At 42.5% G+C, this 24,928-nt stretch overlaps 1 protein-coding gene across 3 annotated transcripts in view; it reads left to right on the top strand.

Annotated features, from left to right (window-relative positions):
* Lhfpl3 (LHFPL tetraspan subfamily member 3) overlaps positions 1–24,583 on the top strand; it is a 399,694-nt gene extending 375,111 nt beyond the window's left edge. For all 3 annotated transcript variants that reach the window (XM_041668639.1, XM_041668641.1, XM_041668640.1), the window contains one exon: positions 22,250–24,583. In XM_041668639.1, the coding sequence (XP_041524573.1) occupies positions 22,250–22,278 (29 nt within the window). In that variant the 3' untranslated portion in view covers positions 22,279–24,583. The remainder of the gene's footprint in view (positions 1–22,249) is intronic.
* Positions 24,584–24,928: the final 345 nt, after the last annotated feature.

The raw sequence follows: 24,928 nt of genomic DNA, 5'->3' as shown, positions 1-24,928 counted from the left end.
CACATAAACTACTCTTACAAAAGATGCCTTCTACTCTCCAGAGCTTCTCCTACATCTTAAGTGTCAAAATAATTAACTCAACACCTCCCACCTATGCCTAGCTATCTATCTCTCTATCCATCCCCAGCCTCGAACTCAGAGATCCCCCTGCCTCTGTCTCCCTAATACTGGGATTAAAGGTGTGCACCACCACTACCCAGCCATTCAAAAACCTCTCTTATGCCAAAGAGGTATATTTGGAGTTGTCTACCCAAGTCATCTGCAACACCCACTGTTTAGTCAAAAGTGAGACCCCAACCCTCTACCACCCCTATATCCAAGGAGTCTAGGATGATTGAAAGCATCACCCCAGCCTCCGGCAATAACACTTGGGGTGCCAAAGGAGCCCTTATGGAACAAAAAGCTCCATTTCAAACTCCCTCCCTTTGGGAGTTGCCTTGGGCCTGACTCCACCTTCGGGAAAGCCTGCCAAACGCTGACCCCTTCCCAGGGAGTGTCAGGACCACTCCCACAGGCTATTTAGGCTCCCGCCAAAAAATGAACACGTGGTTTCAGGTTTTGTGTGTCTCCCCGTTTGTTGTTCCCCCACACACACTGCCATGCTCTTGTGCCATCTGGGAGCGCTGCATTTATTAAGAGTGGGCGTCTTTAATTTGATCTAATCTGGTCTGGCTGAAATTATTTTGCGGGGCTGGAGAGATGGCTCGGTGGTTAAGAGCACTGGCTGCTCTTCCAGAGGTCCTGAGTTCAATTCCCAGCAACCACATAGTGCTCACAACCATCTATAGTGGGATCTGATACCCTCTACTGGCATAAAGTTGTACTTGCAGATAATAGTACCAATTTACATAAAATAAACAAGTAAATCTTTAAAAAGAAAGAAAGAAATTATTCTGCGTCAGCAAAGAGGCTTGTCTTAAGATTCTTCCTAACACCCACCTCCTTCTTAATGCACCCACCTCCTTCATGCAGAGGAAGCACCCCTTTTCCGTCGTGAGCTCAGTTCATCAATCATGAAAGGCTCCTTCAACGATGTAGTTTGGAGATTTGGAGTTATTGGATTTTTGGTTTGGTTGGTTTGGTTTGGCTTGGCTTGGCTTGGCTTTGGTTTTTTTGATTCTGTTTTGTCCTGTTTATTGTTGTTGATGATGCTGTGATTTGGGGTTTTGCGGGGAGGGGGGGTTGTTTGTAATTTTTGTTTTTATTTGTTTGTTTGGTATTTTGAGGCAAGGTCTTTCTCTGGAGCCCTGACTGTCCTGGAACTCGCTAACAACAAAGATTATTATACTTAATACAAATTGTATATTTCCAGCATCTCACAAATGATTTAGGTCATTTGTCACCCTCACATCTGAAGTCTGGTACCTCAGAAGACAATTAATCCTCCCAGATGTCCATAGCTCGGCGGGGGAGGGGAGAATTAAATGCGTAGAACATCATTTCCATTATATACTTATCAAGAACTGTTTGCTAAAACTGCACAGGGCTACATTCTAAATGAGATTTTGGAGAAAAAAAAAGAAGAAAGCAAAGTGATTTAGCCTTTCTTTCCAGGTCATGAAAATTTCATTTAAAGTGAACTCGCTATGGTTTATAAATTCCTCTTAATTATTCTCCACTGCCTAATAATGCATCCACCTAAACACACCTTTCTCTGCACTCAGCTAAGCCTCCCTAAGCTCTTTAGACCGTGAGAGAGGCTTAATGTATTTCCTATGAAACTGTGCCATTCTCCTTGGTCAGCTTATCCCAGCTTTGCAAATTCATTCCTGGCATCCACTGCCTAAATGGGTTCTGATTAATAATTGAATCTTAAGACCCTTTCAAGACATTTGCAAGGACATCATAGGGGAGAGAAGGAGCTGTGTAGTGCACCACCGTGTCCTGACTTAGTAGACTGATGACCTCAACTGGAGGTTAAATGCAGAGTCCAGACTCTCGGGAAGTTTAAATCCTTTAAAATTCTGTCATAAAAATGCATAGGAATGGCTCCCCTGCTGACTGATGGGTCTCCCACTTATTTCCTGGTAATACATGATCTAGATGCATTTTTCTTGTACTTGGTGAGTGACTGCAGGTCACATTCTTAATGGTTTGCAGTAAGCTCTCTTAGGTTTTGAATTATTTATGACAGTACTGAGGAATACTTTTTTTCATTTAATCCTGAAACAGAAAACAAGAGTCCTCCTGAAATGTCACACTGAGAAGCAAGAGAGGTCCCAAGTTTACCAATCCAAAAGAATATTCCTTCTGAATATTTTTTTCAAACAAATGTGTATCTAAATAATCTAAGTTTTTACAGAATGATCAAGTGTGTCTGTCCTGCATCATACCAGACATGCCTGTTTACCACTGTAGTTCATTATCATTTTAATTATAATTCTGTCATTCTTCTACCCATAGAAGGAAAAAGAAAAGATAAAAATGATATTTAGATGAGGGGCAGCCCCACTTTTAGACAACCCCTAGCCTTTCTCAGAAGCTGTCTGGAGGCGTCCCTGAAGTGTGTTAACTACAGCCATCTAGGGAATGTGGTTAAGTGGTGATGCCTGCACCCAACCCAGGGCTACTGATTCTGACCCCTTGAGGATTTCTGAGTTAAACAGGAGCCTGTTAATTCAGCCTAATTTGAAAAACAACAAACTACCAGACAGTCTCATTAATTTCAGTGAAAATTGTATTTGCAAAAAAAAAATCTAAGAATCTAAACATTGCATTCGTTACATTTGTGAGATCTTTAAGGAATTTGCATGCCTCAAAATAGGCAGAACTTGAAAGCATTTCTTTTCAACAGTTCTCTTTGTAGTTGTCAAAGATAGAGGACCCATTACAAACCCAAAACTGTGCTAGCTAACTAACTATGGTCTCTCTGTGAATAATGGAATCCTATATGCATGATGTATACAGGCCAACCTCAGACAGAACTGAAGGGAAGAAAAGATTTAATAAGATAAAAAAAAAAAAGTGAGCCTGGAGAAGTGGCTGATGGTTTCAGAGCACTGACTGTTCTTGCAGAGGACCAAGGTTCACATGGCAATTCACAACTATTCCAGAGAAGTCAATGTCTTCTTATGAACTCTGTGGGCACCAGGCATGCTCATGACATACAGCTAGACATATATTCAGAAAACCACTCATGCACATAAGCATTCTTTAAAGACAAAAGGATGTTTTCCGCTGGGAGACTCCCAGATCTCTCACGTTACTCTGGATTCTACTACTCTCAGAATAACACGTGAAGGACCCACTATCATAGAATATTATTTAAGATGTGTTACATTTGCTTATGCTGTGGAACATTTGTTTTAATGATGCAAAGCTGTGTTGCATTATTTTATGCTGCATTTGTTTAACTCTGTGAAGCTGTGATTCTTTGCCTGTCTAAAACTCTTGATGGTCTAATAAAGAGCAGGTCGACCAATAGCAAGGCAGGAGAAAGGATAGGCGCGGCTGGAAGGCAGAGAGAATGGATAGAAAGAGAAGAGAATGAGCAGGAAGAGAAGGAGGGAGGATGCCAGGGACCAGTCACACAGCCAGCCACAGAGGAAGAGTGAAAGTCGGATATACAGAAGTAAGAAAAGGAAAAATCCCAGAGGCAAAAGATAGACAGGATAAGTTAAGAAAAGCTGGTTAGGAACAAGCCAAGATAAGGCTGGGCATTCATAACTAAGAATAAGCCTCTGTATGTGTGATTTATTTGAGAGCTGGGCAGCAGGCCTCCCAAAAAAAGTCAAAAGTTAAAAGAATAAAACAGCCAACGACATTTTGGCACGAACATGGAGCCAGAATAAAAGAAAATCCAAGAACATTTTGGTGTATCAACATGAGGCTTAAATATCCATCTAGAGCCTGAGAAAGCTGGAAAAAAAATGGCTCCTTAAAGAAACCCTGCTGTACAGCAGAGAACTTAACCAGCATTTTTCACAATAAATAGAAACAAAAAAAAAACAAGTAAAAAAATGACTGCCACAGTACAGGGCACTGGCATTCCATAGATGGGGGTTTAAGGTGGTTCCAGGTCAAACAAACCTCCAACCAGGCCACAATTTAGGCTTGGCTCTCACGAATCTAGACGCCAGCAGAGCCAGCAAAAGAGCCATGTGGAGGATCCAGGTAACTTAGCAGTGTAGCTTCACAGTCTAAAGTTTGCTTGTGCAGTCAAAAAGGCTAAAAGATACACAGAAAAGAGGTCCAGATGGGACAACCTCTAGACAGGTTCCAGTGTGTTACACAATGTGTGTGGGCTTAAGAAAGAAAAAAATGGGTATAGACAGTCATATAAAAAAAAAACAAATAGGTTAAAAAAATTTAAAAAAAAATCCAACAACAACCTACAAGGCCCTTGTCGCTGTCTCACAGACACCCGACACCTGTGGCTGCTGCACACCACTCCCTAGTTTGACAGGAACTGGGACAGCACCTGCAATGGAGAAGCAGTGTATAGACAGCCCCAAGTGGTCTTTGTGGACACAGCACAAAGAGATGCTGTCACTTGCTCTTCATCTTCTGTAGTTACAGATGGAGTCCCAATCTCCAACCCCAAAAGACATCAGAACATCACAGGCTTCATGAACTGATTCCCGAATGTACATTTTCTGTTGTTTTCTCCTGCCTTCATTGACTTCCTTTCTTCATCTCAAAACCCTGAAAAGACAATTGTGCTTTTGGTATGGACATTAGGATTTAATTTTACGGGTGTATTCAACTTTATTCTAAATAAATAAAACTGATTCATGAAGGGAGAAAGCAAATAGTACATATTTTTCCTTGTTTGTGGATTCTAGATTTAAATATGTCTGCAAATACATATTATATGCCTATCTGTATATGTATGTGATATGAAACAAATAAGAACTCTTTGGACTAGGAGGTAAAGCAGTAGACTAAGCATGAGGGTGAAGGGATATAATGGGGGTGAATGTAAGCAAAGACAGCGATTTATACAAAACCCACTATCTTAGGTACTGTGGTGGTTTGAAAGAAAATGACCCCCAAAGGGTGTGAAGTGGGTGTGACCTGGTTGAAGGAGGAAGTGTGTGATGGTTGGGGCAGACTTTACGGTCTCTTCTATTCAAGTTTTGTGACATACAGTCCAATTCCTGATGCCTTGACGTCAGATGATAGGGTGAAGTCTGATTTGCTCTGTGGGAAGAATTGTGGGAGCATGTGAGAACCCTGAAGAGAACTCCATGTACGCTGCCTTCCCAAGATGAACACTACAGTTGGGGTGAGCAGGAGGAGAGCACAGATGTGGCCAGTCCCCCAAAAAACAGTCAGGAGCTGCTCTAGCCTCATTTCTCTGATTCTCTCATTAGAATGTTTAAATGTTAATCTGGCTCTGGACATTAAATCAATTTGTACAAATTACAATTGATACCAATTAACTGCATTGAAGAGCATTTCATCTTGAAACTACAATTTCAATCTAACTTATTTGCTTTGGTTAATATTTGACTTATATAAAAGGACATGGGAGAGACTGGGGCCATCTTTCTCCTGACAGTGGTTTCATCCAAAAGGAAGCCTTCTACATAAAGTATTCATTCCCGTGTCCAGTGGATTGGGTACAAAGCATCTCCCAGAAGCGCAGCATGTGAGACACAAGTTTATAATCTTGGTTCTTATGAGGAAGAGGCAAAAGTATCAACTCAAGGCCAGCCTGGAAGGTTAGGGCATACTGAGACCTTGTCTCAAAACTCAAGATGTAAGTGCCTGGATTCCCTGTGCTTGTGGGGTAGGAGTATAAAAATCATATAAGGTCATCCTAAGGTGTATGGTAAATTCAGGACCAACATGGACTACATGAGAGCCCGTCTCAAAAAAACTAAAAATAGGTCTAGGGACATAGTTGAGTGGTGGTGTGTTTCCCAGAGTATGTACCTAGAGTATGTAACAATATGGGTTTCCTAGAGTATGTAATGATATGAGTTTCCCAGAGTATGTACCTAGAGTGTGTAACAATATGGGTTTAGAGAGTATGTAACAATATGGGTTTAGAGAGTACGTAACAATATGGGTTTCCCAGAGTATGTAACAATATGGGTTTAGAGAGTATGTAACAATATGGGTTTGATCTCCCTCTCAGAGAGGGAGTGTGTCACAGGGCCACAAGATAGGCATGTAAATTTCTGGTCACTTCACAACATAGCCATGTGAATTGTCCTCTCTGTTTTACAAAGCAAATGCTCATTCCACATGAACACAGCAAGCTTCAGGCACAACTGTAAAGTCAAAATCTGTCTGTGGTGCCCTTCTTGGTTTCTTTCCTCAACCTCATCAGTGTCTCTCTGTCCCCACTCCCAAATGTTCACACCTCTGTCCCCTTCCCTCCATCCAGTCACAAAACAGTGATGCCTGTTACACTCAGAACATCTAAGTGGTTCTGTTCATAGTAAAATGCCACTAATAGCTAACTGCTTGTGAATTCCTCCCAAGTAATTCCAGACAAAACAGTCTTTCGTTAACCAAGACCTTTGAAGTCTTAGACATATTTAATGGTGACGTCAATGTCACTTACAACAGAGCTCCCCACCCCATTTTAACAAGCCTCTTAGAAGTCTTTCAATCACACGATGTACACAAATAAATAACATCATACTCGACAACCCAGACGTGGACTCCTGGGTTGGTCAGGTATTGGCTCAGTCTTTATTTCAAATATTACCTCCACTGCGGTGATGGAGCAGCTGAGTGTTAAAGACACAGACACAGTTTACATTCACTGCACACTGGAAACGAGAAGGACCCAGAAGAATCTAAGGTGAGACGAAAGCTGGGAAGATTGTAATAATAAGCGTCGCGAGGTTGAACTTGGATCCCATGGCAGGGGACAAACGCACCATCAGACAGACTTACCTGGGAAGGAAGTTTATCGGGGAAGGGAAGAGAGTGGGGGGAGAGATGAGAGAAAGAGACAGAGACATAGAGAAACAGAGACAGAGAGTTGCCTCCTCGGAGAAACAACACAAAGAGAGCAGCAGTGGGCCTAGTTTTCCCCTAAAGGGACCTTGGCACCTGCATACAGAGTCAGGGTGCTGCCTGTCATGCATGCAAGGGTGGCCACTCTGCCTCTCAGGTCCCCAAGGAGAGGGGCCAGGTTTGCATTTACCTGAATGATTGTTAGAAATATTCTTAACACTCTCCGCCAACGCAAATACTTCCAATCAGACCAAATTAGGTGGAAGAAAAAAATGCCCACGTTTAATAAATGCAGCGCTCCTGGGTGGTGAGCATGGGGGGAGGAGGGGCGGGGATAGAGAGAGGGGCCATGCAAAACTCAAAGACCCTTTTCTGGGTGGCAGCCTAAATAGCCTGTGGGAGTGGTCCTGACCCTCCCTGGGGAAGGTCAGTGCTTGGTGGGCTTTTCCGGAGGTGGAGTTCAGACCAAGGCAACTCCCAGGGGGAGGGGACTTAAGATGGAACTTCTGGCTCCATTGGTGCCCCAAGGATGAATGCCAGGGGCTGGGGTAATGCTTCCAGCTCAAACACCATAGAGTCTTGGATATAGGGGTTTCAGCGGGCTAGGGTCTCACTTAGGACAAAACATCCCAGAGTCCTTGGATATGGGGGTGTCAGGGGGCTGGGGTCTCACTTTTGACAAAACATCCCAGAGTCCTTGGATATAAGCATGTCAGGAGGCTGGGGTCTCACTTTTGACCAAATACCCCAGAGTCCTTGGATATGGGGGTGTCAGGGAACTGGAGTCTCACTTTTTCCAAACAATGATGACAAAGGTGATTAACTTGAGTTGGGCATCTGGGTACCAGGCAAAGAGAATCAATTTCTGATGATACACACCACACACACACAGTTTAAAAGAGCATTCTCAAAGCTTTCGCTAAGACTGTGACGTAATTTTAGACAACTTTCTAACATTCTCTCCTTGCCAGAATGTTTGTCAAAGAGCTCGTGTTAGAGAACTCAGACAAACCGACTTTAACAGTCACTTGAAATAATGTGTTTCTTAAAGATACTTCATCGTAGATAAACTGAAATTATCCCGGCAGTGGGTACACGCTGAATGGTTTTTACAACCGTTCTATTATTTTTAGATCGCTGTTTCTGCAGCCGGGCTGTTAAAAATAGAAGGCAGCCTAGCAGAGGACAAGGGGGCCTGAATGTTTTCCTTACTCATGAATGAAAATGAAGTGGTTCTCAGGCCTTAACGGGAAGAAAGTTGTGTGCAGCAATGATCAGGTTACCAGGCTGTGTCTTGTACTTTGGAAATGCCAATAAAAAGAGTGCCGGCGAGGCAGAGCTCCAGTGGAAGCTTCCTGCCATTGTTTAGGTCCCCGAGGTGATATCCCTGGTGAAAAAAAATCTTTCCTGTTTCCTTCCTCAGAACTGTGGACTCAGTTCCTCCTTGAGTAGTCTCGCCAGGACCGCTTTGCGCCCCAGACTAGTGACCACCAGGGGGCGCCAAAACAGCCCATGGGGTGGGGAGCGCCCGTTTGGCTGAATCACCCACCTCTCTCCTTGTCTGCCCGTTGGCTGTACTGTGTCTACAGCGCACACAGAGGCTGAGCTGAGAACTGGGTTCCCGGGCTGTCTTCTCTAGTATGCAAACACCCATAAGGACCTCCTTTGGTCAGAGAGCAAGTACTCCCATTTGCTGCCTGGATGGCTTATTCTCCAATACTATACCGGTTGTTTTTAGCTGCTCAGTTCTGCAGGGTACCCACAAAACCTGGAGCTGTAGTGGGCTCATGGTGAGCCAGCTGTTACTGTTTGTTTTATTCTTTGGCTTTTGGGGGTGTGGCCTGCCACCCAGCTCCCAAATAAACCACACTTAAGAGTTTTATTCTATCAGCTTGGCTTGTTTGTAGCCAGCTTTTCTTATCTTAAATTATCCTTTCTATCTTTTGCCTCTGTGCTGTTTCTTGTTCTTAGTTCTGTGTATCTTACTTTCACTCTTTCGTGGCTGGCTGGGTGGCTGTCCTCCCCACCCCCCCACCCCCCGTTCTCTTCTTGTTCCTACTTCTCCCAGAGTCCTCCTTTTTATTCTCTCTGCCTGCCAGCCCTGTCTATCCTTTCTCCTGCCTTGCTATTGGCCATTCAGCTCTTTATTAGACCATCAGGTGTTTTAGGCAGGCAAAGAATCACAGCTTCACGGAGTTAAACAAATGCAACATAAAAGAATGCAACACATCTTTGCATCATTAAAACAAATGTTCCAAAGCATAAACAAATGGAAAACATCTTAAAATAATATTCTACAGCAGCCAGCCCCACATCAGAGAAGCTACTTGATTCCACTCCTTTCTGTGGCCTCACAGTTCCTCCCTCCTTTCTCGGGATCATCATAAGACCTACTTGTCCATTGGAAAGTCATTGTTTGGGCACTTTCTCATCCAGGTCCTCCCTACACAAATGCCCCGAGTTCTGTCTGTTTCTCCCTTCCTCAACATCCCCCAGTGAGGTTCACAAGCCCCTCTGTGTCAGAAGCATCTAGGAATCTGCACTTAATGGGTCTTCCTTAAAACCCATTTCTAAGTGAATCTTACACATGGTAAAAACTTGAGAGTCTCTGCTGTTTCTATAGTGTGAGTTTTTTTTTATCTTTCATATGTTTATTTGTGTTCAAGAGTGTGGGTGTATGTGGCTAGCACACGTGCCAAGTACAGAACGTTTGAAGACCAAAGGATCACTTGGAGAAGGCATATCTCCCCTTCCACTGTGTGAGCCCCAGAGAGCTCACCAAATTCGGTTTGGTGCCTTTTGCCCACCCAGCCACCTCATGGGCACCATAGTAAGATTTTTTAAAAATAGAAAGCAGCGTAGGCTGACTCCAACCAGCTGTTAGCTGGGATTAACTGATTAAAGTAATTCACACTGAACTTTGAACAAATATAACTCCACCGTTAGGAGAATTTTCATTTTGACATTTTGCAAGTTGTAATGAATTTATAATTAGAAAAATGTGTGGGATAGATGTTTGAAAAATAAAAAACCCTTATCTGTGGCCCAAGGCTCAGAGAAGGAAGCCTTCCTGCGGAATGGAAAGGAAGGTTCTGGAACTTGACAGCACATACATTGCCCTTGACCCACCAGACATTACCTGCTGGGTGCTTTCCATCCACACAGGCTGTCTCCCTCTCTTGTTGACTTTCCCTCCCTCCACCCTTCCTCTATGTCTTACCCCCCTCATTAGCTTTCTGCCTCCCTCTTCTTCCTCTCCATCACTGAGCATTCTTGGTGCCCAATGTCCAGTGTCTCACCTAAGTTGGGATTTGAAAGAGCAGCCCCTGCCGACCACTTGAGGTCCTTTTTGTAGGAGAGACACAGGGGTGAGAGAGTTGGCTGTTACACTGTTAGAAAGATACAATGAAAGGGGAGGAACAGGTAGGGATACACATCTGGGAATGGGGTGGCAGGTTTAGTGTAGGTTGAAAAGCATGTACTGCAATTTACACAGATCTAGGAAACAGGATCTTTTTCATACAGAAACCTTTACTTGCAAGGACTTAACACAGGACAAACACAATCTTATTCTTTCTTTTAATTTATTCATATATTTATTTATTTTACATCTTAGCCCCAGTTTCCCTTCCCTCCTCTCCTCCCAGTCCCTTCCCCCACCACACCCCCTCTGTTCCCAAGCCCCTAGTCCACTCCATCTCTGTTTCTATTCAGGGAAGGGCAGGTCTCCCAAGGATGTCAACAAAACATGGCATATCAAGGTGCAGTCAGACTAAGCACCGCCCCATGTATTAAGGTTGGGCAAGGTTACCCCCAGTGTGGTCCCAAAAAGGAGTAGGGTTCCAAAAGCCAGTAAAAGACTCAGAATAGCCCCTGCTCCCACTGTTAGGAGTCCCACAAGAGAACCAAGCTACACAACTGTCACAGATAGCATAGAGGGAGAAAGAAATCTGAAGTATTTTTTATTTTTTAATACCTAAATTACCTTCTCTCTATCTCTCTATCTTTCCCTCCTTCCCTCCTTCTCTCTCTCTTTCTCTCTCTCTCCCTCTCTCTCTCCCATCTCTCCCTCCTCTCTCTTTCTCTCTCTCCCTCTCTCTCTCCTCTCTTTCTCTCTCCTCTCTCTCTCCTCTCTTTCTCCTCTCTCTCTCCTTTCTCTCTCCTCTCTCTCTCCTTTCTCTCCCTCTCTCCTCTCTCTCTCCCTCTCTCTCCTCTCTCTCGCCTCTCTCTCTCTCCCTCTCTCTCTCCCATCTCTCCCTCCTCTCTCTTTCTTTCTCTCTCTCCCTCTCTCTCTCCTCTCTTTCTCTCTCTCCCAAGCACTTGCCGAGGAACCAGACCCAATCCACAAAGACTCTGAAGACATTGGATGTTTCATTCCATCTTCTATTTTCTTTCCAAAGCACAGAATTTTGAAATGAATGGCGGTGGTGCACATTTTCCTAGTTATGAAAGTAACACGTACTCAGAGGGGGGAAAAACAATTTCTCACATTTCAACTGCTGTATATTGAAGGATAACATTTTATCTCCTAATGTGTGTATGAATATAAATATATTTGATTTTCAAAAGCAGTATCACATACATGTTATTTCATATTCTTTTCCCATTTAATGTCATGGATATCACTCACTTTATTTTATTCTTACTTATTTTAAAATATTGTTGTTATGGGGATTGAACCCAGGACCTTGCACATCGTAGGCAACTGCTACCATTTAGCTATAATGACAGCCTTACAAGCTCTTTTATTTTGGTTAATATTTTGAAGTAGATCTTGCCACATGGCCCACACTCCTCCTGCCTCAGGTTCCTCATCCTCCTGCCTCAGGTTCCTATGCCACCATACACCAGCTTTCACATATGCTTTAAAAGCTACATAAAACTCCCACAGATTATTTAACCAATTTATTACTTGAGCAATTAAAGTTATTTTTAATTTTTTGGCTGTGATAAGTAATCTTGTGTTTACAACTGTGCTATGTTTTGTCATGAAAATTATCTCTACTGTTTTTTTTAATTTATCAAATATTTCAAGCTGATACTTAGTATTAACTAGAACCCCAGTCTTCATGTGTGTGAAGAAGAGACAGCATGTGTATAGGCAAGGTCACATTCATCCAAAACATCTGGGGTCAAATCATTTAAGAGCTCAAGAACCCAGCAAATCCAGAGCTTGTCTGTCCCGTCTCATTGTTGTCTTATTCCTTGGCTTCATCATTCTTAAATGCTTTTCTCATTGATAAAATGGGGTTACTAGGACCAGGCTGGCACACGATGCTAGCTAGAGCTCTTTCCTAGGAGATACAAAGCACTGTACTCAGCTCCCAGAACCATAAAAATAATAGATAAATAAATAATAAAATAATGATATCACCAGACACCTAGAAGTTGTTTATAGGGATTGAATGTCATAACATATGCAAGTCGTCTAGCATGGCACCTGGCTATGGACCAGTGCTTAGCAAAAGACAGAAAGCATCACCACAGAGAAACCTGAGAAATCTTCCTGATTTCTCAACTGAGACATGGCCTGACTCGGGATGGTTATATCCATAAAAATAGAATTCTCTAGATGTACAGAAAAAAGAAAAAGAAAAACAAACAGAAAATAAGCTGGGCGGGGCAGTGGTGGTACAGGCCTTAATGCCAGCACTCGGGAGGCAGAGGCAGGCAGGTCTCTGTGAGTCTGAGGACAGCCTGGTCTACAAAGCAAGTCCCAGGACAGACTCCAAAGCTACAGAGAAACCCTGTCTTGAAAAAAAAAAAGAAAAGAAAGGAAGGAAGGAAAGAAGAAAGGGAAAAAGACAAGCTGGGTAATCAATTCACATCTGGAATTCTAGAACTTGGGAAGCTGAGACGTGAGGATGACCAGTTCCAGACCGTCTTTGGGTGCAGAGTGAGACCCTGTCTCAAAAAACTGAAAGAAAACACTCCCCACTGAGGTAAAATGTGTCCCACCTGAATTCCACTTCTAACAAGAGGTTTGCCCTCATGGAGGTGTGTCTCTAGCCCTGGGATACCATGACATCATCCTAGAAAGTCCTCAAGAGTTATTTTTAGGTACTTCATTTCAAACAATCCTGAGTTACTTGAGAGATTTTGTCATTTGCTGGAATAAAGACTTTCCAGGGAAGACCGACGCAGGTGCTCCCAGTTCTACACTTTTGTTTCCTCCCCGTCTCTTTTTACCAGAAAATATTCTAAATGCTAACTTTGGTTCCTTAAATGGTGCCATGTCTGTTTTCCAGTTGAGAAAACCGAAGCTGTGGTAAGCAAAGCACCATGGCCAACCCAGGATCCAAATCTCCATCAAATTTTCTAAACTCAAAGCACTATAAATATTGAACTCGAATGAGCATTCTCCGGGGCGTTTGGTGTTGACTCTGAGGTCCGCATATTTACAAGTACCCATGTAACTAAGAGCTAAGAAGGTACAGGGGCCACAATTAGAAAAGCATTTCTTTGGGCATAGGTCAAGTTTCTGAGAAAAGTTCCCCAACACCTAGGATTTTTTTTTAAGATCATTATCATCAAAGAAACTTTTCAAAAATTTTAATATAGCTCAGGATACATGTGCTTTGGATCGCTGCTAACTTACAAAAACATTCAGGATCAGGATTGAGTTATCCCTGGCTTCTAGATGATTCTACTAGGTCTTGTTTGGTTTTGGTTTTTGTTTGGCTTTTTTTTTTCCTTTGTCATACTGGAGATCCAAGACTTGGCAAGCATTCCACATCCAAACTGCATGAGCAGCCTGCACTACCCTCAGGATAGTGTAAATTCCATAGTAGTGCCCTTGTTTCTCTGAAGCGCTAATCATTCATCCCAATCCAGCTTGCCTTATCTAACTCACACGGTTGGTCTTGCTACTTCTCCACAGGTTTCCGATGCCCTGAGTCAGAACAGGTAATGGGGAAACCCGTGAACCTGGACTAAAGACACAGCATGGGGCAAGGGAGCTTTTCTCAAATCATTCTGTCAGATGCGATGCAGCAGCTACTAAATGCCTTCATTCTTGGTTGCATCGCTAGTGGGGCCCGTGTGGTAGGTTTCACTAGGTTTCGATTATGATTTGCCTCTAGACTTGTCAGTCCACTTCTCTTTGGTCCAGAGGGAAGGCATACGTCATACTTGAAAGCCTTATTTCATTACAGCAAAGACTCATACGGGCAATTAAGACCAGGACTATTAAATTTGTGTAATAAAGACATATAAAGCCTGAACTCTCTGCCCACTTTGACTTGTTCAAGACCACAGTTCTATGAACTGAGAAACCTTCCAGTTTCCTGGAGAGATGAGTGTGGGTTTTTTTTTAATATCTTTTTTATTCAAGCAGAATTATACATGACTGCTGGGTGGTGGTGGCACAGGCTTTAATACCAGCACTCAGGAGGCAAAGGCAGGTGGGTCTCTGTGAGTTCGAGACCATGTACATACCTGTTAGTCTTTCTGGGTTTGGGTTACGTCACTCAGGAAGATCTTTTCTAGTTCCATCCATTTGCCTACAAAATTCATAATGCCAATCTTAACAGCTGAGTGACACACTGTTGTGCAAATGCAGCACATTTTCTTTATCAGTTCTTCAGTTGAGGGACATCTAGGCTGTTTCTAGTTCCTGGCTATTATGAATAATGCCCCAGTGAACATAGCCGAGCAAATGCCCTTGTGGTATAAAGGAGCATCCTTTGGGCATATGCCCAGGAGTGGTATAGTTAAGTCATGAGGCAGATCAATTCCCAGTTTTCTGAGAAACTGTCATATTTATGTAAGCCATATAAGATGTAAGATGGAATCTCAAAGTAGCTTTGATTTGTGTTTCCCTGATGGCTAAGGATGTTGAACAGTTGTTTCTCAGCCATTTTGAATTTCCTCCGTTGAGAGACTTCTCTCTTTAGAACTGTACCCTCCTCTTTTTTTCTGGGGGGGGTTGTTTTTTCGAGACCTGTTTCTCTGTGTTACAGTCTGTCTGTCTATATGAGTCTGTATGTGTGTCTGTGTGTGTGTGTGTGTCCATGTATGTATGTGCCTGTGTCTGTGTGTCTATTTGTCTACGTATGTCTGTATCTCTGTGTATGTGTGTCTGTCTACATGTCTGTATCTGTCTCCGTGTGTGTGCCTGTGTGTATGTGCCTGTGCCTGTCTGTCTACATCTGTGTGTGTGTGTGTGTGTGTGTGTGCCTGTGACTGTCTGTCTACATATGTCTGTATCTGTCTGTGTGTCTCTGTGTTTGTGTGTGTGTGTCTGTCTGTCTGTCTCTTTGAGTCTGTATGCGTATGTGTTTCTGTGTGTGTGTGTCTGTGTCTGTGTGTGTATGTGCCTGTGTCTGTCTGTGTCTGTCTGTCTGTCTATCTATGTATGTCTGTATCTGTGTGTGTGTGTGCCTGTGTGTATGTGCCTGTGCCTGTCTGTCTACATCTGTGTCTGTGTGTGTGTGTGTGTGTGTGTGCCTGTGACTGTCTGTCTACATATGTCTGTATCTGTCTGTGTGTCTCTGTGTTTGTGTGTGTGTCTGTCTGTCTGTCTCTTTGAGTCTGTATGCGTATGTGTGTGTGTGTGTGTCTGTGCGTGTATGTGCCTGTGTCTGTCTGTGTCTGACTGTCTGTCTATCTACGTATGTCTGTATCTGTGTGTGTGTGTGTGTGTGTGTGTGTGTTACACTTGAGGAGAAGACAAAAGGAGGGATATAACAAAAGAACACAGGCCAAGAGAGTAGTATGAGCAACGGAGAAATGACACAAAATCAGTAGCCTCAGAAAGAGAGGAAGAATAGAGTAGAGAGGGAGATGTGTGGGGCTGACTATTCAATGGCAACAGAGACAGATTATAAGAGAATCCAGTTCAGATCTGGACTCCATGTGTGGTAACACTGAATTTGGGGTTAGTTTTACTTACATTTCTGAAGGATGGCCACAGACATGGTGGAGTGTTTGTGTGTGGTTTAGATCTCCATATGGGAAGACAACGGGATTACAGAAATAGCAAGTGAGTTTCTAGTGTTCCCTGATGGAGGCATAGGTGGTGCACAATAGATCATCTGAACACATCCTGAAAACTGAGGATTCTGTACTCTCACCTTGCCTTAGGCCTTTCTTGTGGGCATTGTAAGGAGAACCTTTTGACCTACATTAAAAAATGGAGTAACTTCAGGTCAAACTGGACAGAGAATATCATCCAGACTCTCAAGTCAGCAACAAATCCACTCAGTATGCAAAGGGAAGGTTTACCAAATAAGAGGACCTGTTTTGTCACATTAATAGATTCTACAGACATCCCTAATGCAGATGAGGGAAAAAAGAAAGAGCTTCATTAGTTAACCCCTTCTCGTGAGTTACTTTGTGAGAAAAGATCACATGAAGAAACCCTGTGCCTAGCACCCAAGTCTCATTGTCCATCACATTACATAACAACCCACAGTGATCCAGGTCTCCTTTCCGGGTGGCCAGAAGATCATTTAGCACAGGCTGTGCTTCTGCTAACATCAGTGCCTCAGATTCAGTGGAAATTAGGAGACAATGAAGGGGCAAGAAAAATAAAGATTTTTGAGAAAGAAGATGGGGCTGGTAAAAGGCATCAGTGAATAAGACTCTTAACTCTGGCTGGAGTTTCAACCCCAGGACTCACATGGGGAAGGAGAGAACCAACTCCCACAAGCTGCCCTCTGACCTGTACACCCATGCCATGGCATGCACTAACCCACACCCTCTAAAACAAATGAATACAACATTTTTTAAATAAAAAATAAACCTTTGGGAAGAAAGAAATGTCATAGGACTGTCCCGGGGCAAACACTTTTAGACCATTTCTTCAATGCCTGTTTATATACATTGGAGAAAAGTTAGTGTTGAAAGCATAGGAGAAAAGATCTTCCCATGTAGACCTAGGAAGAGAGAACACCCACCCACTCTGCTCCCTTGGCTCAGGGCATTAATGTTTGTGGATGAAATTAAAACAAAGTTCCGAAAGTTCTGGAGCAGCAGGTCTCTACCAATCGCTGAAGGTTTTCATCACCAGATTGTTGTAAACATCTGTGCATTCACAGATACCCTTTTGGAGTTTTTTTGGGTTAGGGAGGTAGTGGTTGTTGTTGTTGGTTGGTTGGTTGGTTTGGTTTTGGATTTTTGATTTTGTTTGTTTAGAGACAGGACCTTACTGTGTATCCTTGGCTAGCTTGGCGCTCACATGTAAACCAGGCCTCAAACACAGAGCTCTCCCTGCCTCTGCTTGCCGAGCAGTAGGATTACAGGTGTGGGTCACCTCAACAGATACATTTGGAGCACCTGTTGTGTATCGAGTACCTTATTAGGATGGGAGCTCGTTCTGCCTTAGAGCTAAGTCTAATACCTCACTTCTCAGAGCATGGTACTTGACCAACAACATCAGCTACATCTGGGAGAGTATTAGCAATCCAAAGTCTTGGTCCTGCTCCAGACAGACCAAGTCAAAATCTGCACACTTTGCAAGGTATCCCACCATAGGGAATGGGATCCAAAAAGCCAGTTCATGCACCCAGGATAAGTTCTGGTCCCACTGTCAGAGGCCCATCCAACAGATCAAGCCACATAACTGTCACCTACATTCAGAGGGCTTAGTTTAGTCACATACAAGATCCCTAGCTGTCAGTCCAGAATCTGCAAGCTCCCACTGGCTTGGGTCAGCTGTGGTTTTCCCAATTATGATCTTGACCCCTCTTGCTCATATGGTCCCTCTTCCCTCTTTTCAACTAAGTTCCAGGAGTTCAGTCTAGTGCTTGGCTGTGGATCACTGCATCTGCTTCCATTAGTTACTGGATGTAGGTTCTATGATGACAATTAGTTACTAATCTGATTATAGGGGAAGGCCAGTTCAGGCAACCTCTCCACTATTGCTAGGAGTCTTAGCTGGGGACATCCTTGTGGATTCCTGGGAATTTTCCTAGCACCTGGTTTCTCCCTAACCCCATAATGCCTCCCTCTATCAAGATATATCTTTCATTGTTTCCCCCACCTAGACCTTCTTGAGCCCTCAAGTTCCCATCCCTCATCCCCTCCCTTCTACTCCCCTTACCAGTTTGCCCAGAAGATCTTAACTTTCCCTTTCCTGGGGCCTTCATGTGGCCTGCATTTTACCTGGCTTCTCTAGGGTTGTGGATTGTAGCCTGGTTATTCTTTGCTTTACATCTACTATCAACTTTATGGGTGAGTATGTGTTTGTCTTTCTGGGTCTGGGTTACCATCACAAAGGATTTTTTTTTTCTAATTACATCCATTTGCCTGCAAATTTCAAGATGCCATTGTTTTTTACTACTGAGTAATACATCATTGTGTAAATGTACCACATTTGCATCAAAAAACACTGATGACATCTTATGCTGGAGAGGATGTGGAGTAAGGGGAACACCCCTCCACTGCTGGTGGGAGTGCAAACTGGTACAGCCGCTTTGGAAATCAGTATGGCGGTCTCTCAGGAAATTGGGACTCAATCTACCTCAAGACCAAGCAATACCACTCCTAGGCATATACCCAAAGGGTGTACAATTTTACCACAAAGGCATTTGCTCAACTATGTTAACTATGTTCATAGCAGTATTGTCCATAATAGCCAGAACCTTAAAACAACCTAGATACTCCTCAAAGAATGGAGACGAAAAATGTGGTACATTTACACAAGGGAGTATTGCTTAGCAGTAAAAACAATGACATCTTAAAATTTGAAGGCAAATGGACAGAACTAGGAAAAAAAAAAACATCCTAAGTGAGATAACCCAGACCCAGAAAGACAAATACAATATGTACTCACTCGTAAGTGGATATTAGACACAAAACAAAGGATAAGTAGACTACAGTCCACAATCCTAGAGAAAATGGACAACAAAGAGGACCCTAAGAGAGACACACATGGATTTACCTAGGAAGGGGAAAAAGACAAGATCTCCTGAGTAAATTGGGAATGTGGGGGGCAGGAGGAGGGTGGAAGAGGATGGGGGGGAAGGAATGGGAGTGGGGAAAATGTATAGCTCAATAAAAACAATAGGAAAATAAAATTTACTATTTCTGTCGTTTAAAAAAAAACTCTAGACACTTTTACAGGATACGCAGATAATTCTCATGCATACTGAGACATGAAAAGCACTAACTTAATGGGCTCTGGGTTGACAGAGGTTTCAGTCCTGCCAGGTCCCTCAGCCATTCAGTCCCAAAGAAACACACAGAAGCCTATATTAATTATAAACTGATTGGCCTATTCGCTCAGGCTTTCTTATTAACTAACTCTTAAATCTTATATTAACCAATAATTTTTGTCTGTGTTATACACATGGCTTGGTACCTTTATCAGTGAGGCATTCTCATCTTGTGTCCTCTGCGTCTGAGTGACGACTGCAGACTGAGCAGAATTCTCCTCTTCTTGTCACCCTGCCTATACTTCCTGTCTGCTGACTGGCCAATCAACATTTTATTAACCAATACAAGTGGCAAATCTTTACAGGGTACAAGACCATAGTCCCACAGCAGCTCTGACTGATGGAAAGAGTCTCCTATTTCTATTTTCCTCCATTTGTTCAGCAAGCACTTAAAGATCAAGCTGGCTTAGAGCTGGGGAACTGGAGCATAGAAGACCTTGACAGAGAGAGCAAATTTTGCTAGCGGAAAAAGAGAAAACAAGTGAGATTTTACAGATCATAAGGGACTGCAATCCACCTCCCAGAGATGAAAGGAATCATAGGTCCCTGTCAGAAGCGGACACAGTTCCAAACACTAGAGTGTGAGAAAATGGCAAAAATGGTTGATGAGAAAAAGCAGGCTGGATTCCCTCTCTACTCATTTTCACAACTGCAGTTCATTAGCCATTGTCCCAGAAAGCCTGGCCTTTCTCACTACTCAGACAGTACCTGCCCCCTCCCACTTCTCGCTGTCCTGATTGAGGGGGCTCCAGGACCCTAACCGGTTAGATAGGAACAATCAGCAGAAAGCAGCCAGCAGGAGACCTTACTGTCAGCATTGGTAAACACGTAGAAAATTCAACAAGGCAGCATTTAAATGGCCTGGACAGTCTGGCTATTGTACCTGTGAGTTACTCAAACGACAGCTTCAGAAAGAGTTGCAAAGAGCCCCTTGACAATGGAACATGGGCAACTCAGAGCCCACGACAGGCTACAAGGTCAAACCCGACAGAACAAAGATCCCAAGCAGCATTAAATGACTTAATTATTCCGCCCTGCTCTGTACAAACTTGGGGAAACGTGACATCTTTTAAATTACCTCCCTGATAGGTAATATCCATGGTGCATGAAAAATGTTAGCAAAAGTCTTAAAAAGAGCAGAATGTTTTACAAGGCAGGGATTACAGTGTAGCCAGACTAAGATTCCCAGTTAGTTCTGCAAACAGCCCTGATAGCTGGGACTCTTAAGACAGAAGAAGAAATAGTCACATGAGGAAAGGAAAGTCTTGCCTTTTCTTACTCCCTTCTTCCTATTGCCCTTGATAAACTTGTCTGTATGCACAGGTTGGCCAGGCTTTCAGGTGGGAACACCTACCTCTCTGTTTACGTGGTGTGAGCACAAGTAATAACAGTCTAATATTACTCCCCAAGTACAGTGGTTTCCTGATAATATGTGGGGACTGTTTGTGTTCCGAGCCCCAATGGAACCAATATTCTTGTTGTTTTCAGCCTAGTGAGCTACAGAACTCTCACATGCCCAAGATTGTCATTGCACGGTGCTGCCATACACTAGGAAGAAAAAATACCAGGCATAACAATGTCTAAGTAATTCAGACTCAGGCAAACACGGTCAGAAAGCCTTGTAATGAGCAGCCTGCAGAGAGAAGCCGGGCCAGGACCAATGATGGGCAAGTAAAACACCCGATATACAAAACATGAGGATGTCCTTCCCTTGACTGACATGCGCCAACACTCAGAATACAGTTCCTTACATTTGAAATTTAGGCACTGAACCTGCTTTGTCCCCAGTAGAAACCCAGTTCACAGGCTTCCTGGCACAATTTTCCCATTCGTTCCTCAACTCCTTGACACCCTGGGTGAGGAGACCCAGTGTCCATCAAAGAGGAAAAAAAAGAGACCATTCAGGAGAAAAACCTTGAGTGATTAATAATGAGCTTACAGCAAGGGGTCGGGTGAGAGATTAACCAAGTGAAAGCCATAGGTGACCCAAGAAAAAGAGACTAGGGATCGCTGATGAGTGACCTGGCCGGGCCCTGGAGTGTGGGCCCAGATAGCAGGGAGATGAGATTGACCACAAGTGTTCTGTTCCCATTGGAAGTCAGGATCTTCACAAAGAGAAGCCTACCCTGCAGCAGCTCCCTTCTCTTCTAGTATACACACACTTCTCTGGGGAGTAAACAAATTCTTTCCACCACCCTTCCTCCCAGTCCAGTCCACTGAGATTGGATCTTACCCTATCCATTTCCTCTCTGATAATCTCATAGCTTTGCTTCATCCCGTGACACCGTATACATACATACATGCAAGCAAAACAATGATGTACATAAAATAAAAATAAATAAATTATAAAGTTTTCAGGCTTGGCAGCAAGTATATTTTTCTTCAAAAAAAAGTAGAATGGAATCTTATACTGCCATTAGATGCTGATATAATGATATAGAGTGTTTAATGTCATGTTAAAGATTTTAAACAGTGTCATCTACACTGTGATTCCCACTTTATAAAATTAGAGTACATTTACGTAAGAAATATGAAGAAACATGGGAAGAAAAAGGTTGGTATTTAAAGGTGATTGGATTTGTGAATGATTCATATACAGGCATTTTTTTCACCTGTTATGACATCTTGTAAAGAAAGAAAGGGAGAAGAATTGGAACATAGAAAACCTTCTATATGCCAGGCAAGACAGTGAGGTTTGGAATGACTCTTCATTCCCTGCCTTCCTCCTCATTCCTTTAAAGCAGTCTGCAGTCTCAACTCCAGAGGATATTTGGATTTCACGAAGCCCCCTGTTGAGAATACTGTACTGTGTGTATAATGGAACAGATCACACAAAGTCTTTGGTAATAAATCCAAAGTGCATTTGAACTTTTTTTTTTTTGGCATGAGAAGGGTACTTAGTTTTGAAGACTTGGCCTCATGCAACCAAGGCTGGCCTTGAACTTGCTATGAACATAAAGATGACCTAGAATTTCTGATCCTCTTCCCCCCACCACCCAAGTTCTGGGATGACAGGCATGCACCATCACTCCTGTGCATGCTAAGCAGGCCTCTGCCTAGGCCCAGCTGTGGTATTATTGTCATGACAAACATGTGAAAATCTTGTTGACAGGAAATCATGTTTATTTTTCTCTTCCCCTAACCCTTTCTCTCTCTCCTCCTTCTCTCTGCAGTTCTGCTAAGCCAATATTCTCTAGAATGAGCACAAAACAAGTCAAACAACAGCTAAACAAACAGCTTTGTACATCAACATCAAGAAGGAAGACACTTGGGAGAGACCAGAGTCCAGAGACGAATATGCACAAAGTCTACTTGTCGACACACCTGCTAATCTAGGTCAGCAGAGCTGCCGGTGGTTTTCCGAGCGGAGCTACGACTACGGATTAAACACCAGCTCACTGGAAACTGTCATTAAATAAGATCAGATAACATTCATGAAAATCATAATCAGGAAATAGTTTAAGAAAGAAGAATACACACCTGCTAGAATTAACATGTAAAATACGTATGTACTGAGGTTTATAAGCTGTCCTTTTTAAATCAAACTGAAAACAAAAAAAGCTTTAATCTTTCAATATTACTAAAAGAAACACAAGGGCAGTTAGTTCTAGATTATTCCTGTCTCAGTAGCCAAGAAGCTGATTAAGGGTCATTTATTGAGAAATGCCCCTGATCTTTGGTTCCTCAACATTATTGTCCACTCATTTCACTGTGCAATTAGTTACAACCACTTGGTTATTAAGAGGTGTAGCCCCTCAAACTTCCTGCCAAGTGTGTGTTCAGTTTAATCTGTCTGAGTCATCGCCAAGGAAATGTTTCTGCCGTGTGCTATGACTCCATCAAACTGTGAATACTAGGAAGTACACCGTCACATGATAGGTTCCCGTAGATGCCCCTGTCATTGATGAAACAGCATCAAGGAACTCTGAACAGTAAAGAAAGTTTCTTTTCACCTGGATGCTCTCTCATGTAATATACAGGCTGCTATCAAATAGACACCTTTTCTAGTTCCCCTAGAATATGCATAGGAATTTAATATACTTTACTAGTAGATACCTAAAATATGAGTTCTCTATTTCTTTATTCTGTATGTCATTAGAAACCCGTATCCTTTAATTCCTTTACTGACATATACTCATTTTTGTTTTGATAAAAGAAATTGTTCCATTAAATCTACTTCTAAATAATAGTAAGTGGTACTAACAAAATAAATAAAAACAACTTTATAGCCTTAGAAGTAAATAACTCTATACTTATACATGTCAAAAGGACTTGATAGAAATAAGTTACCTTTTGTTTATTAATGTTGATTTGGAAAGTTCTCATATGTTTTCTTTCCTTTGGGTTAGCCAATGATTGGTAGTAGTTACAACTCACCACCTGTCTTCAAGGATCTTTTCCCCCAGGTACCCCCAACCATTGCCCTCATAACATCTCCTGCTTAAATCCAACACCAGAGAAACGCTTAATATTGAAGTAGTTCTTTGTCTGAGGGTAAACACAAGCTGAGGTGCACATGAAGGGGGCTCTGTGGAAGAGCCCAGATTATATACCTGAGCACACACACACACACACACACACACACACACACACATAGAATGTCTTCACTCACGGGCTCAGATAAGGTTGAATTCGCATCTGTCGCTAGAACATCAGGTGGAGCCTAACATAGAATCAGGGTTTCCCTCTTTTGTGCTCACATAAAACCACATTCGTATTTTTAGCCATGTTTTCACCATGAGCCAAAGGTTTCAAATGGCTAAAAGTACATTACAGATACACTCAAGTGCTCAAGGAAGTAAAACCCAGTTCACAGAGGTGTGACTTTCCTAAAGAACTATATTAAGGGAACACTTGGTCTCTATAACTACAGTATAAGTCATTCTGGGGGCTCTTTGTTGTCCGGATGCATTCTAAATATCCTACTTACTAATTGAATTACACACAACTTTTACTTTGTTTCATTTTTCGAGACAGGGTTTCTCTGTGTAGCCCTGGCTATTCTGGAACTCTCTCTGTAGACCAGACTGGCCTCAAACTACACACAACTTCTTTTAAAATATCATCTTTTATTTAAGGGGAGACATCTCATAATCTACACTAAAAACAGAAGGTTTTAGACTCCTCTAACCTATGTAAACTATGGTTCTGTCTGGAGTCTTACATCACTAGCAGTAATGTTTAAAAAAATTAAAAGTTCTTCCTCGCCACATGAGAATTTCTTTAAGAGATTTTTGCCATGAAACCTAAGTGTAATTTAGCATACCACCGAGCTATGAAGATGGGTCATTGATGATATACCATTTGTACATAGATAATATACATGTAAATCACTAAATGTTAAGTATAAGAAGTATGTTTTTACCTTTCAAAAAAAAAAGACTCCCTTTCTCATTCTGTTCCGTTATATTATGTCCAAAAGTTGTGTGCAATTTTTTTAAGGTCCAGGAAATGTAAAGAAATTTATTGGAATATCTGAATTTCTGTAAAAAAAAATAAAAAATAAGATTTTGTTACTTAAAAAAATTGGTAGCATGTACACATTCATTTTCCTTTTTTGCCCCGTGATCCAGTGTTTTGTTTCTTCTTCTCGTTGCTGTTATCAAATACTTGGCTAACAGCAACTTAAGGGAGGATGGTTTTATTTTGGTTTACAATTAAAAAGGAACACGTTCAATCATGGAAGGTAAGTCATAGGACAGGTATTTCTCTGCAGGTCACATTGTATCTACAGTCGGGAAGCAGAGAGCAGGAAGGAAGTAGAGATACAACAGCCTCACAGCTACATAACCCCCTTCCTCTAGCAAATCTCTTCCTCCTAAAGGCTTCACGAACTTCTAAATGGTGGCAAG

Source organism: Microtus oregoni, unplaced genomic scaffold, assembly GCF_018167655.1.
Source record: "Microtus oregoni isolate MIOR12 unplaced genomic scaffold, Mior012 000018F_ref0000195, whole genome shotgun sequence".
NCBI lineage: Eukaryota > Metazoa > Chordata > Mammalia > Rodentia > Cricetidae > Microtus > Microtus oregoni.
This window is presented reverse-complemented; position numbering and strand designations above follow the sequence as displayed.